Source organism: Oncorhynchus kisutch, linkage group LG11 (genome assembly GCF_002021735.2).
Source record: "Oncorhynchus kisutch isolate 150728-3 linkage group LG11, Okis_V2, whole genome shotgun sequence".
NCBI lineage: Eukaryota > Metazoa > Chordata > Actinopteri > Salmoniformes > Salmonidae > Oncorhynchus > Oncorhynchus kisutch.
In genome coordinates this window covers 62,316,615-62,332,950 of record NC_034184.2, presented here as the reverse complement: position 1 = coordinate 62,332,950, position 16,336 = coordinate 62,316,615, and the positions used below count along the sequence as shown (strand labels likewise).

The 16,336-nt window shown below is 41.8% G+C and overlaps 1 protein-coding gene across 1 annotated transcript in view; it reads left to right on the top strand.

Annotated features, from left to right (window-relative positions):
* The window catches only part of topbp1 (DNA topoisomerase II binding protein 1), a 32,329-nt gene extending 22,469 nt beyond the window's left edge, over positions 1 to 9,860 (top strand). Inside the window, exons 24-27 of the mRNA XM_020494691.2 lie at positions 207 to 370; positions 586 to 804; positions 3,698 to 3,859; positions 9,570 to 9,860. Coding sequence (XP_020350280.1) covers positions 207 to 370; positions 586 to 804; positions 3,698 to 3,859; positions 9,570 to 9,716 — 692 coding nt within the window. The 3' untranslated portion in view covers positions 9,717 to 9,860. The remainder of the gene's footprint in view (positions 1 to 206; positions 371 to 585; positions 805 to 3,697; positions 3,860 to 9,569) is intronic.
* Positions 9,861 to 16,336: the final 6,476 nt, after the last annotated feature.

Here is a 16,336-nt window from a genome sequence, read left to right as displayed (position 1 = left end):
TTTTAACCAGGGCCCATAGGGTTCTGGTTCAAACTAGTGCACCATATAGGGAAAAGGCTGCATTGGGTACTCACCCCATTTATTTACAGTGGTCTTAAAACATCTTGTTTGTTTCTCTTCTGAGACGGTCTGTCGTCCTGTTTGTTAGTCCCCCTATTGCATTTGTCTGTCTCCTTGTCTGACTCAACATGTCTGTGTTCCTGTAGGGGGCGTGGTGCTGGACAAACAGTGCTTTGACCCCAGCTGTTCCCACATCATCGTGGGGAGCCCCCTGAGGAATGAGAAGTACCTGGCAGCCATGGCCTCCGGGAAGTGGATCCTGCACCGTTCCTACCTGGAGGCCTGTCGCTCCGTGGGACACTTTATCCAGGTCAGGATCTGCATCAGACCACCACAACATGCCTCCACAGACTCATAGCGCCATCTTTTTGGATTTAATCTTTATTTAACCAGGAAGTCCCAATGAGGTCAGAAGATATCTTTCGCAAGAGAGACCTATCCAAGAAGGGGCAGCTCAATTAAAAAAGACATCTTGTTTATTCTTCTTGAATTTAATGGAGAGGGTGTACATACTGTGTGTTCCAGGAGGATGCGTACGAGTGGGGCAGTAGCTCCATCCTGGATGCCCTACCCTCCATCAGCTCCCATCAGAAGAGGCTGGCATTGGCTGCCATGCGCTGGAGGAGGAACCTGCAGGACCAGAACAACCTGGAGGGAGCCTTCAGCGGTTGGACCGTCATGCTAAACATCGACCAGACCAGAGAGTCAGGGTTCAGACGACTACTGCAGTCTGGTGGAGCAAAGGTACCAACAATGCTCTTAAAGGGCAACTCTACTTTTCATTCTCATTGTCATTTTCTCCAGTGTCAACATCTCCAACATTGTTTTCTCCAGTGTCAACATATGTGAAAACTGCGCATTTCTGTAGTTTTTTTTATATGAAGTTCTACCCGATGACAGCATAAAAACATTTGATCAACTTTGATTTTCAAACGTTATGAGATTCGCGGTGACAAGAGCAGTGGGAGCAAGAAGATACCCTCTCTTGGGCTAGAAACTCATTTACATTTAATCCTGTCATGTCACAGAGAAGCATTTCTTAGGACCTCATTAGGATAGGATGAATCAGAAAAGGACCGTGGCTCCATTTAATTCAGTTGCACCCCATTTAATAAGCGAGGAAACCGAAAACTGGCACCTGTCGTCATTCCTCACACACATGCTGACCAACATGATGCTTGCTGCCTACAGTTTTCTGTCTACAGTGGGGCAAAAAAGTATTTAGTCAGCCACCAATTGTGCAAGTTCTCCCACTTAAAAAGATGGTGACTTCAACTATGACTGACAAAATGTGGAGAAAAAAAATCCAGAAAATCACATTGTAGAATTTTTTATGAATTTATTTGCAAATTATGGTGGAAAATAAGTATTTGGTCAATAACAAAAGTTTATCTCAATACTTTGTTATATACCCTTTGTTGGCAATGACAGAGGTCAAATGTTTTCTGTAAGTCTTCACAAGGTTTTTACACACGGTTGCTGGTATTTTGGCCCATTCCTCCATGCAGATCTCCTCTAGAGCAGTGATGTTTTGGGGCTGTTGCTGGGCAACACGGACTTTCAACTCCCTCCAAAGATTTTCTATGAGGTTGAGATCTGGAGACTGGCTAGGCCACTCCAGGACCTTGAAATGCTTCTTACGAAGCCACTCCTTCGTTGCCTGGGCGGTGTGTTTGGGATCATTGTCATGCTGAAAGACCCAGCCACGTTTCATCTTCAATGCCCTTGCTGATGGAAGGAGGTTTTCACTCCAAATCTCACGATACATGGCCCCATTCATTCTTTCCTTTACACGGATCAGTCGTCCTGGTCCCTTTGCAGAAAAACAGCCACAAAGCATGATTTTTCCACCCCCATGCTTCACAGTAGGTATGGTGTTCTTTGAATGCAACTCAGCATTCTTTGTCCTCCAAACACGACGAGTTGAGTTTTTACCAAAAAGTTATATTTTGGTTTCATCTGACCATATGACATTCTCTCAATCTTCTTCTGGATCATCCAAATGCTCTCTAGAAAACTTCAGACGGGCCTGGACATGTACTGGCTTAAGCAGGGGGACACGTCTGGCACTGCAGGATTTGAGTCCCTGGCGGCGTAGTGTGTTACTGATGGTAGGCTTTGTTACTTTGGTCCCAGCTCTCTGCAGGTCATTCACTAGGTCCCCCCGTGTGGTTCTGGGATTTTTGCTCACCGTTCTTGTGATCATTTTGACCCCACGGGGTGAGATCTTGCGTGGAGCCCCAGATCGAGGGAGATTATCAGTGGTCTTGTATGTCTTCCATTTCCTAATAATTGCTCCCACAGTTGATTTCTTCAAACCAAGCTGCTTACCTATTGCAGAGTCAGTCTTCCCAGCCTGGTGCAGGTCTACAATTTTGTTGCTGGTGTCCTTTGACAGCTCTTTGGTCTTGGCCATAGTGGAGTTTGGAGTGTGACTGTTTGAGGTTGTGGACAGGTCTTTTATACTGATATAAAAGTTCAAACAGGTGCCATTAATACAGGTAACGAGTGGAGGACAGAGGAGCCTCTGAGAAGAGGCCTGTGAGAGCCAGAAATCTTGTTTTGTATGTGACCAAATACTTATTTTCCACCATTTGCAAATAAATTCATTAAAAATCCTACAATGTAATTTTCTGGATTTTTCTACTTTTTTTAAGTGGGAGAACTTGCACAATTGGTGGCTGACTAAATACTTTTTTGCCCCACTGTATTTGATTTTAAAGGATGAAGTCCATATAGGCTAGGCTTGGGAAACTTTATGGATGGACATAGAGAATTAGTAGCTCATTCACGCACACCCACCCACCTAAAATGTGCCTCGCCTTGCAAACCCATCTCAGACACTTAAGCAAATCACATTTCCCCTTTTCAAAAAAACGTATAAAAACCTTGCCTTAGATTCAAATCCTTTCTGTAGGAAATCAAAAACGAGTCTGTGTTATAGGATAAGGCTACATTAATTTAGCCTATCATATACATTGACGAAAGTTTTGAGATATAAGCTGGAGACTGATCTTCAGTATTCATACCTGTTGACTTATTCTACATTTTGTTACATCCTGAATTCAAAATGGATTCAAATATTATTTTTTGTGTGGTTTTTTTTGCCATCTACACACAACCCCATAATGACAAAGTGAATGTTTTTTGAAATTTTAGCAAATTTGATTGAAAATGAAATGTCAAATTTCCGTAAGCATTCACACCCATGAGTCAATACATGTTAGAATCACCTTTGGCAGCGATTACAGCTATAAGCGTTTCTGGGTAAGTCTAAGAGCTTTGGCAGTGTTCCAGATAACAATTTATATTTTCACATGTAGAAAGACTCGACTCAATCCTGTTCTGAATAAATAATTGATTGCGGCAGGACTGTATTTCGCAATTGACGTGAACGGTGTCATAAGCAAGACGCGCCCATATAAAAATGTTTTAATACAGACTTAGTGGGCCTTTACTCTGTCATACTGCACCTCAGTCTTCACTTACTGTTCCTTAGTATGGAGAAAGCTTATGATATAAACTTATCTGTCTGACTGCCCATCTCCTCCATACTTTGTTGATATTGACAACGTGTACACCTCTGGATATTACGCCATCCACCCTCTTTCTCTCTTCTCCCTAACCCTCTCTCCAGGTTCTCCCCAGTCCCTCTCCATCTCTGTACAAGGGAACCACGCACCTGTTTGCAGAATTCAGTCGGTTGAAGCCAGGAGACTTCCGGGTGGATGTGCCAGAAGCCATGTCCCAGGGAGTGAAATGTCTGAAGCCAGAGTTCATCGCAGATTACCTCATTCAGGTTGGTGGGACTGTAACTAAAGCACATAACTCCCTCATAAAGGGACATTATGTTGAAGGGAATATGTCTGACTGCTTTAAAGGCAGTTTATAGTGCCTTCAGAAAGTTTTCCCACCCCTTGACTTTTTCCGCATTTTGTTACCGCCTGAATTTAAAATGGGTTCAATTGAGATTTTTTTGTCACTGACTTACACACAATACCCCATAATGTCAAAGTGGATTTTTTAAAATAAATGTATTAAAAACAAAAAGCTGAAATGTCTTGCGATAAGTATTCAACCCCTTTGTAATGGCAAGCCAAAATCATTTCAGTTGTAAAAATGTGCGTAACTACCATACGTTGCATGGACTCACTCTGTATGCAATGTTTTAATGACTACCTCATCTCTGTACCCCACACATACAGTGCATTCGGGAAAGTATTTACACCCCTCGACTTTCTCCACATTTTGTTACAGCCTTATTCTAAAATGTATTACTTTTTTCCCCTCATCAATCTCCACACACAATACCCCATAATGACAAAGTGAAAACTGAAATATGACATTTACATAAGTATTCAGACCCTTTACTCAGTATTTTGTTGAAGGTCTTTCGGCAGTGATTACAGCCTCGATCCTTCTTGAGTATGATGCTACAAGCTTGGTACACCTGTATTTGGGCAGTTTCTCCCATTCTTCTCTCCAGATCCTCTCAAGCTCTGTCAGGTTGGATGGGGAGCGTCGCTGCACAGCTGTTTTCAGGTCTCTCCAGAGATGTTAGATAGGTTTCAAGTCCAAGCTCTGGCTGGGCTACTCAAGGACATTCAGAGACTTGTCCTGAAGCCACTCCTGCGTTGTCTTGGCTGTGTGCTTAGGGTCATTTTCCTGTTGGAAGGTGAACCTTTGCCCCAGTCTGAGGTCCTGAGTGCTCTAGCAGGTTCATCAAGGATCTCTCTGTACTTTGCCCCATTCATCTTTCCCTCGATCCTGACTAGTCTCCCAGTCCCTTCTGCTGAAAAACATACCCATAGTGTGATGCTGCCACCATGTTTCACCGTAAGGATGGTGCCATGTTTCCTCAACATGAAAATGGCTGTCTGGTAATGATCAACAAGCAACTTGAGAGCTTATTGTATAATCCAGGTGTGAAAAGTTCTTTGAGACTTACCGAGGATGACTCAAAGCTGTAATCGCTGCCAAAGGTGATTCTAACATGTATTCCCTCGGGTGTGAATAGTTATGTAAAAAAAATAGATTTCTGTATTTCATTTTATCTGACAAAATCTCTAAAAACATGTTTTCACTTTGTCATCGTGACTTATTGTGTGTGTGGGGGGGGGTCTAACGCGACAAAATGTGGAATAAGTCGAGGGGTATGAATACTTTCTGAAGGCAAACTGTATATGGGTCTGACATTGACATTTTAGCAATTTATAATTTTTCTCAATTTCCTCATGTTTCAAATCAAATTTTATTTGTCACATACACATGGTGTAAAGGGATAAAGAATATGTACATAAAGATATATGAATGAGTGATGATACAGAACGGCATAGGCAAGATACAGTAGATGGTATCGAGTACAGTATATACATATGAGATGAGTAATGTCAGGTATGTAAACATTATATTAAGTGGCTAGTGATACATTTTTTACATCAATTTCCATTATTAAAGTGGCTGGAGTTGAGTCCGTATGTTGGCAGCAGCCACTCAATGTTAGTGGTGGCTGTTTAACTGTCTGATGGCCTTGATTGAAAAACAGCGTCTCTCGGTCCCATGCACCTGTATTGACCTTGCCTTCTGGATGATAGCGGGGTGAACAGACAGTGGCTCGGGTGGTTGTTGTCCTTGATGATCTTTTTGCCTTCCTGTGACATCGGGTGGTGTAGGTGTCCTGGAGGGCAGGTAGTTTGCCCCCGGTGATGTGTTGTGCAGACCTCAATACCCTCTGGAGAGCCTTACGGTTGTGGGCGGAGCAGTTGCCGTACCAGGCAGTGATACAGCCCGACAGGATGCTCTCGATTGTGCATCTGTAAAAGTTTGTGTGCTTTTGGTGACAAGCCATATTTCTTCAGCCGCTGTCTGTGTGGGTGGACCAATTCAGTTTGTCCGTGATGTGTACGCCAAGGAACTTAACTTACTACCCTCTCCACGACTGTCCCGTCGATGTGGATAGGGGGGTGCTCCCTCTGCTGTTTCCTGAAGTCCACAATCATCTCCTTTGTTTTGTTGGCACGTGAGGAGTGTGAGGTTATTTTCCTGACACCACACTCTGAGGGCCCTCACCTCCTCCCTGTCGGCCGTCTCGTTGTCGTTGGTAATCAAGCCTACCACTGTAGTGTCGTCCGCAAACTTGATGATTGAGTTGGAGGCGTGCATGGCCGTGGGTGAACAGGGAGTACAGGAGAGGGCTCAGAACGCACCCTTGTGGGGCCCCAGTGTTGAGGATCAGCGGGGTGGAGATGTTGTTACCTACCCTCACTACCTGGGGGCGGCCCGTCAGGAAGTCCAGTACCCAGTTGCACAGGGCAGGGTCGAGACCCAGGGTCTCGAGCTTAATGACGAGTTTGGAGGGTACTATGGTGTTAAATGCTGAGCTGTAGTTGATGAACAGCATTCTCACATGGGTATTCCTCTTGTCCAGATGGGTTAGGGCAGTGTGGTTGCGATTGCGTCGTCTGTGGACCTATTGGGGCGGTAAGCAAATTGGAGTGGGTCTAGTCTGTCAGGTAGGTTGGATATGGTCCTTGACTAGTCTCTCAAAGCACTTCATGATGACGGAAGTGAGTGCTACGGGGCGGTAGTCATTTAGCTCAGTTACCTTAGCTTTCTTGGGAACAGGAACAATGGTGGCCCTCTTGACGCATGTGGTAACAGCAGACTGGGATAAGGATTGATTGAATATGTCTGTAAACACACCAGCCAGCTGGTCTGCGCATGCTCTGAGGACGCGGCTGGGCCTGCAGCCTTGCGATGGTTGAAACATTTAAATGCTTTACTCACGTCGGTTGCAGTGAAGGAGAGTCCGCAGGTTTTTGGTAGCGGGCCGTGTCAGTGGCACTGTATTGTCCTCAAAGCAAGCAAAGAAGTTATTTAGTCTGTCTAGGAGCAAGACATGCTGGTCCGCGGCGGGGCTGGTTTTCTTTTTGTAATCCGTGATTGACTGTAGACCCTGTCACATACCTCTTGTGTCTGAGCCATTGAATTGCGACTCTACTTTGTCTCTATACTGAAGCTTAGCTTATTTGATTGCCTTGCGGAGGGAATATCTACACTGGTTTGTATTCGGTCATGTTTCCGGTCACCTTGCCCTGGTTAAAAGCAGTGGTTTGCGCTTTCAGTTTCGCACGAATGCTGCCATCAATCCAATGTTTTGATAAGAAGAACCTCACTCTGATGGCATTTTTTACCTCTTTCTCCCCAATTTTGTGATATCGAATTGTTAGTTACTGTCTTGTCCCATCGCCTCAACTCCCGTACGGACTCGGGAGAGACGACGGTCGTGAGCTGTGCGTCCTCTGAAACACGACTCCACCAAGCCGCACTGCTTCTTGACAAAATGTTCGCTTAACCCAGAGGCCAGCCGCACCAATGTGTTGGAGGAAACACTGTACACCTGGTGACCATGTCAGTGTGCATTGCGCCCGGCCCGCCACAGGAGTCGCTAGAGCGCGATAGAACAAGGACAACTTGGCCGGCAAAACCATCCCCTAACCCGGACGACGCTGGGCCAATTGGGTCTCCCGGTTGCGGCCAGCTGCGACACAGCCTTGTATCGAACCAGGATCTGTAGTGCAGTGGTTCTCAGCTGGTTTTGCCTCGGTACCCAAATTGAACCAGCTTGTCTCAGTTGCGACCCAATATTAACATCACAAAAATACAATTAGTTAAGCTATGCTATATTAAATGTTGCAACATTCCCACTTCTTTCATTGTCAATAATAACATTTTATCTTGAATTTAAGAATTTAATCTTGAAGCATTTTAGCAATGAGAATTTGGGATGAAAATGAACAAAATTCTGGCGACAATTTTAAATGTATTTAAAATGAGACCCTTTGCCAAAACTAGACATAGGCCTTTGCTACAGACATGTTTAAAACTGGTTTCATGGTTATCACCCATACAAGTAATGTTAGGAAAGTCTAAAGCACGTGTCAAACTCATTCCACGGAGGGCCATGTGTCTGCAGGTTTTCGCTCCTCCCTTGTACTTGATTGATTTGAAATAAGGTCACTAATTAGTCATGATTATATATATTATATACTCACCTGGATGTCTGTCTTCATTGAAAAGGAAAAACCTGCAGGCACTAGTCCTCCATGGAAATGAGTTTGACACCCCTGGTCTAAAGTGAATCCAGTTGGTTCATATTTGATCCATAAAATGGTACGGTGCCTTCATTTAACCATACTATGTGATCAACCTTCTCCATAATACCCACCCTGGCCAGTTAAAGGTTCTCCATGTAACATTTCCACCTGCAACTAGGGCACAAATTCCAATTACATACCAGTAGTAACAAAGAAATATAAATTCACCAGAGTAAAACATATCATTTTAGAAAGGCACGTGGCCTCCAACTGCTCCTAAATGCAAGTAAAACTAAATGCATTCTCTTCAACGATGGCTGCCCGCACCTGCCCACCCGTTTAGCATCACTACTCTGGACGGTTCTGACTTAGAATATGTGGACAACTACAAATACCTAGGTGTCTGGTTAGACTGTAAACGCTCCTTCCAGACTCACATTAAGCATCTCCGATCCATAATTAAATCTAAAATTGGCTTCCTATTTCGCAACAAAGCATCCTTCACTCATGCTGCCAAACATACCCTAGTAAAACTGACTATCCTACTGATCCTTGACTTTGACGATGTCATTTACAAAATAGCCTCCAACACTCTACTCAACGAATTGGATGCAGTCTATCACAGTGTCATCTGTTTTGTCACTGGTCACCCCCGAAGCCAACTCCTCCTTTGGCTGCCTTTCCTTCCAGTTCTCTGCTGCCAATGACTGGAACGAATTGCAAAAATCATCTGAAGCTGGAGACTCATATCTCCCTCACTAACTTGAAGCATCAGCTGTCAGCAGCTTACAGATCATTGCACGTGTACATGGCCCATCTATAAATAGCCCACCCAACTACCTCATCCCGATGTTATTTATTTTTTGCTCATTTGCACCCCAGTATCTCTACTTGCACATCTATCACTCCAGTGTTTAATTGCTAAATTGTAATTATTTTGCTACTATGGTCGTTTTATTGCCTTACTCCCTAATCTTACTTCATTTGCACACACTGGATATAGACTTTTCTATTGTGTTATTGACTGTACATATGTTTATTCCATGTAACTCTGTAGTTTGTCGCTTTGCTTTATCTTGGCCAGGTTGCAGTTGTAAATGAGAACTTGTTCTCAACTGGCCAACCTGGTTAAATAAAGGTGAAATGTGTATATGTATGTGTGTTTTATTTATAGATATATATTACTCCCATGACTAGCCGGTCTGGCACTTGTGTGTACTAGTTCTTCACATCCTTGCAACTGATGTTTTTTGGATTATGATAAAGTAAGAAGCAGTACCAAGCCATTTTAGGCGTTTCTAAGCAGTGTTCTTGTAAAACATGAAGGAATCTAAATTATGGCTAAAATATTACATGTTGCTCCACTAAGAAAATGAAGACTGATACTAAAACTCATAAGTTTTTTTTGTCCAGGAGCCGTCTGCACCAATAGAGATCTACTATCTTCCTCAAGCGGCCCAGTGTCTGCCAGTGGGCGCAGACGTCAGCCGCACCACCCCGTCCCACAAGCGCAAAGTATCAGGAGATTCCTCCAAGCTCAAGAAGACCCGCCTCAAGTGAAAACATCGGCATTTAGAGCTGTGGTGTCAACAAGTAAATTCCATCATTTTAGAAACACCCTTGCAAGCCTTAATGATAGTATGTCTGTAAATAAGATTTTTTTTAATTATTAGTTGTATGAAAATAAAATTAATTTGACAAATGTTTGTATTGTGATTGATTGGCGCTTTCAGCAAGTCAGACAATGTTCTCAAGCACTCAACACTGAGATATGCACTGTCGATGTATGTCCTATAGAGGGCACTCCACAATCGGTTTGAATCCCAAGCATCATTCTTGGAATGAGTGCATTGTTGTTCATTGTTTTAAGCATCATATGCTGAACCATTGAGCTTTTTTTCCCACCTCTAAGTCTACTGATACCAAAAGCAGGGACAAAATGTTTCAACCTATCCTTTTTTCATTGACAACTTGAGTCCTCTTGAGATCAATTCTACCTGCTATGAAGTGATAATGGCATTTGTTCAGGGTGTCACACCAGTCTCTGACCCACGCTGTCACATCCGTTGCCATTACTGGCACCAACCTCGTTACTCATGGCAACCACTTAACCACCACACTGCTGCCATTGCCTCGCTAAGCTATAATTGTTATTTTTGATATGATGGAACATTGATCTCACCTACCAGATTCCACATATATGCGTACGTATAAACGCAGAACAAGCTGGCAAAGGCTAACCAAGGCAGAGGTTTACTTACTGTGCTGGAGAACAAAGAAAAATGAACAATGAGAAGTCCCCAGAGCCCACTAGATGTGTTCAAAGCAGTTGTGCTGACCTTGCAACAGCTGTGTGGCGCTCTGGTACTGTGAACACCAGATTTCTTACCCTGTTATGTGCCAATGCCAGGCTGGTGAGGGGCAGGGTTTCTACTACACGGCTATGTGGAGGGGTAAGTGGTTTAACCTCAAAATGGCTAAGCTGTTGGTTGAATGCTGCAGGATTAGGGGAGAAGATGGGGGAGTGCTCCCCGCAGAGCAATCGGGTGACACAGGCTTTCTGAACCAAACTGGATGCGTAGCCTACATTTCCACTGATATGGTGCTAAACATGCTATAGTATTGTCTTGTTGGTTACAAAAGAGTGGTCCTCTCGCAAGCGCAATACTCCCTAACCCATTTAATCGACTTAGTGTTTAACGATTGTGCTTCCATGTTGGCCAGCTATAGGACATTCACAATGGGAAGCCCAATTATATTCCTCTGTCCCAGGTCTGTTTCTGGAGGCTCAGATAAGGGTTCTCTCCCCCTCCACAATCTCACTGGCCATGTCTGTGTCCCAAATGGCACCCTATTCCCCAGATAGTCCACCATATAGGGAATATGGTGTCATTTGGGATGCATTTCATAAGACAAATGCTGCAGGGGCTGAGGAACCTGATGAGAAAGTCAGACCACTGGGACAGCGCACAGCATGATTCCCACTACAATGCCATGTTTCCTTGGTGATGATGAGAGGGACATGGGAGCCTGTGGCAGTGTTGTGTGCTCTCCATCTCTGAACCCAATAAACATTGCAATAACAGAAACCTCCATTCATAGTGAACTGATTTAGTAAATATTAGTGGTATAAGCGAGAGTGAGAGCCCATGCCATGGCCCATAATTAAAAACCTTCCAAAGTGGGGTGTCTCGGCATCAAGGACAACCTAGTTAAATCGAGTTAATTTAAATGTTTTCTGTCAACACTTGTATTTATTTAATGGGGTAATCTTTGTATTCAGTTAGAGGGTGTTGTCTTGGATTTTTATTTTTTTTATTGAATATCCAAAACATACAATATACTTTCAGAGAAGCCGCTCAACAACTACACCATACCAGTCATCCAACAGACTCCTATTCAGAGCGACACACAGAAGCATCCAGGGTCAATGCCCTGCTCAAGGGCACGTTGACAATCTCCCACAAGGCGAAAAAACATGAACCCGAACTCTACAAGATCCCCCCCACACAGTTCCCCAATAGCTGTCCCTCAACCTTTCAAGAACCCTCCCACAGGCCCCCCCCCCCCCGCCCCCCAAGAAGAAAAATAACATTAATTATATTCCCCACCCCCAAGAACCCCCCGATGTACCAACAACAAAGAGAATGAACTAAAGAGAAAAAAGAAAAAGACAGAAGAAAACAGCAAACAACAATGCAAAAAAATAACTAAGGACATCGAGGACAACTAAAATCATAACAGCAATGCAAACTGTATATGTTTGTCTGCATGTCTGGTGCTATTACATGTATGTGTGTGTTCTTGTACGTGTTAATTTGAATTAGAGGGTGTGTATATGCATGTGTACAAACACCTGCACAGCATCAGCCTCAGGCAAACCGGCATTAGTTGTAAAAACACTGCCCCTTAGTGTCATTCAAACTTACTTTTTATTATGTTTTATTATGACTTGATTTTTGACTTATCTTTGACCATCATTCTATCTCCCGCACAGCAACTCCACTCCCACTTGTCTCTAATTCCACATCCCAACCCTCAGCTTCCCTCAGCCCATCCCATCTATCTCTGCTGGCCACCCACTGAGGGTTTCTACGCAACACATATCTTTCAACTATGCTGTGATGTTTAACATACAATTTCAATCTATCTAATTTAATAGAATCCACAGATTGCGAGTTGAAGATAAATCATTTTACTAAGAGTGTTAGTAATTGACTGACCCGGTCTCTCCAGATCTCCTAACAGTACTATTTCTTGGGTCAATTTTAGATCAATGCTATGTGTTTTCAGCCATTGCTGAACCTGAGACCAAAAACAGGCTACCTGAGGGCAATACCAAAATAAATAGTCTATTGATTCTGTATCCTCACAACAAAATCTGCAGCGCTTCCATGATTTTATTATCCAAATATTCAACATTTTGTTGGTGGCAAGAATTCTATGTAATAATTTTAGCTGAAAAGCACGAAGTCTTGAATCTTGCGTTTTATATATCAACTCATACACCCTGTACCATGGAATCGGTACATCAAAAATATCTTCCCAACTATTTTGCAATCTGTATGACACAGTTGTCAACATCCTGGTCTTCAAATGAAACTGGTATACTTTCCTATATGCTATTTTTATTCCTCTGCCAGTTTTGATCCTTTATATTGGGCAGTCAGACCAGTTCCCTACCTCCTCCCGTTGCCACCTGCCTCCATTTTTGGGGTAATGCTGTAATCAATTGGTTGTACTCTTGGATTGAGCAGACCTTCCAATTCTGTCCATGAAGGACATAACTCTACCATTCCAATTTACAATATCATTTAAGAACATAATACCCTTTTCAAACATCTTTCCCATAAATACAGGTATTTTATCAACCAGCACATTTGAGTTCAGCCATAATATTTGTTGTAATATTTGTTCTATCTTTTCAGGGGGATGAAATTGTAGCCAGCTCTGCAATGCTTGTTTGAAAAAGAGAGATACTTTGAAAAAAAGCATGATTTTCAATTAATTTAAAATAAGACATGGCAATCTGCACAAAGGCAAAAAGGCCATTTTTAAGCAATGGATGAGCTTTTCTTAGTAATCTACTTGAGAACCATTTAGGGTTCAAGTAAAACTTTTGAATGAGTGAAGCTTTTAGAGAGCGGTTTAGTGCTTTTATATTTAATCATCTCAACCCACCCTATTCATTATATAGATAGGCACGCTTTATTTTGTCTGATTTAGCGTCCCAGATAACGCTAAATATTTTTGCTCATATGATTTGAAAAACAAATCATCAGGAGTAAGCAGCACCATGAGTAAGTGAGTAAACTGAGATATGACTAAGGAGTTAATCAGGGCAAGTCTTTCATTAAATAGACAAGTATTTACCTCTCCATGGTTGCATGATGTTGTCTATTTTTAAGTACTCTATTGAAATTCATTGTTATTTCTATTTTGCGATATGAATACCAAGTATGTCTACTTCACCATCAGCACATTTTATAGGTAAACTGCAGGGAAATGTCAAAGTTGTATTTTTTAAAGATCCAATACGTAATATTGTACACCTATCAGAATTAGGTTTTAGTCCAGAGAGTACAGAAAAGTTATCTACATCTTCAATGAGACATTGCAGCTAGTGTACTTAATAAAAAACTTGAGTCATCTGCATACATTGTTTTTAAGCCTTGGATTTCTAATCCTCTAATGCTGTTATTGGATCTGATTTTAATAGCTTGATGGCCATAACGAATAGATATGGTGACAGCGGACAGCCTTGTTTAACTCCTCTTGACAATTCAAAACTCTCTGAGAAGTATACATATTTACTAATTTACACCTGGGGTTGATATACATTATTTTGACCCATTTTATAAGAGAATCACCGAAATTGAATTCTGGCATTTATAAATAAAACCCAGTCTTTATCAAATGCCTTTTCAAAATCGGCTATAAATACCAGGCCTGGCTTCTTAGATGTTTCTTGACGTTCTATTATTTCTAGTAGTTGTATATTATCTCCAATGTATCGTCCATGTAAAAAACCTGTCTGATCAGTATGAACAATACCTGGTAAAACCCTTTTAATTCTGAGTGCTATTCATTTCGCAATAATTTTTGCATCACAACATTGAAGTGTAAGGGGCCGCCAGTGTTTTAGATAGACTGGGTCTTTATATTTGCCATCTGGGTCTTGTTTTAATAATAGAGAAATCAGATCTTCCTGCGGAGTACCTGGCAGACTACCATTTCTATAGGAGTAGTTAAAACAATCTAACAATGGAGCTTTTAATGTATCAAAAAAGGCTTGATATACCTCTTTATTTTTAAAATGTATTTCACCTTTATTTAACCAGGTAGGCTAGTTCAGAACAAGTTCTCATTTGCAACTGCGACCTGGCCAAGACAAAGCAAAGCAGTTTGACACATACAACAACACAGAGTTACACATGGAAAAAACAAACACAATCAATAATACAGTAGAAAAATCTATATACAGCATGTGCAAATGAGGTAGGATAACCTACCGGTATGCCATCAAGCCCTGGGGTTTTTCCAGACTTAAAGGATTTAATAGCCTCAAAAAAATCTTACTGTAATGTGGCCTTCGCAGTGATCTTTCTGTACATTTGTTAATTTTCCATTTTTTATATTATTTGGAAAGAATTCCTTACTGTAATCTTCATTCAGTGGGAGAGGATGAAACAGAAAAGAGAACATCTGCCTAAAATATTTAGAAAATATTTACAATTATATAGATAACTCCGTCTTCAGTAACGAGTTTATGCAAATTATTTTTGTTAGCGTTCCCGTATTGGAGATTCAGGAAGAATTTTTCTCCATATTCCATCCAGTTTGCTTTATTTTTGTAATAGATTACATTAGATTGTTCTTGAATAAGTTCCTCAAGTTTTGGGGGTTTTTCCTCTAACTTATTTTGTATCTCTGTAGTATTGTTTTTATTGCCATCTACCTGTACTATTAGTTGATGGATTTCCCTTGTTACTCTTGTCTCTTTAGCCAGAAACAGCTTTTTTATTATTGATGAATATTGAATTGAATGACCTCTGAAGGTACATTTAAAGGTATCCAAAACAATAAGGGGATTTGCTGAACCTATATTATACTGGAAAAATTCAGTTATTTCCAATATCCCAATCCATGTGGAAAATCCATAAGAGTTATGTGAATGCCAATTAGATGATGATCAGATCGCATTCTGTCTCCTATTAAAACTTTTTAAACCTTTGATGCAAGAGAGAAAGAGACAAAGTAGTTAAGACGACTACCTTGATGTAGTCTCCTCCATTTCCACCTTACCAAATACTTTTAAACTCAGCTTTTCATAATTCCTGACATTTAATCCTAGTGAGAATTCCCTGTCTTAGGTCAGTTAGGATCACCACTTTATTTTAAGAATGTGAAATGTCAGAATAATAGTAGAGAGAATGATTGATTAATTTCAGCTTTTATTTATTTCATCACATTCCCAGTGGGTCAGAAGTTTACATACACTCAATTAGTTTTGCCTTTAAATTGTTTAACTTGAGTCAAATGTTTTGGGTTGCCTTACACAAGCTCCCCACAATACGTTGGGTGAATTTTGGCACATTCCTCCTGACAGCTGGTGTAACTGAGTCAGGTTTGTAGGCCTCCTTGCTCGCACACGCTTTTTCAGTTCTGCCCACAAATTTTCTTTAGGATTGAGGTCAGAGCTTTGTGATGGCCACTCCAATACCTTGACTTTGTTGTCCTTAAGCCATTTTGCCACAACTTTGGAAGTATGCTTGGGATCAATGTCAAATGGGAAGACCCATTTGCGACCATGCTTTAACTTCGTGACTGATGTCTTGAGATGTTGCTTCAATATATCCACATAATTTACCATCCTCATGATGCCGTCTATTTTGAAGTGCACCAGTCCCGCCTGCAGCAAAGCACCCCCACAACATGATGCTGCAACCCCCTTCACCCCCTTCACGGTTGGGATGGTGTTCTTTAGCTTGCAAGCATGCCCCTTTTTCCTCCAATATAACGATGGTCATTATGGCCGAACAGTTCTATTTTTGTTTCATCAGACCAGAGGACATTTCTCCAAAAAGTACGATCTTTGTCCCCATGTGCAGTTGCAAACATTAGTCTGTCTTTTTTGTTCTGGGATTGATTTGCACTTTTCCCATGGTGTTTATTCTTGC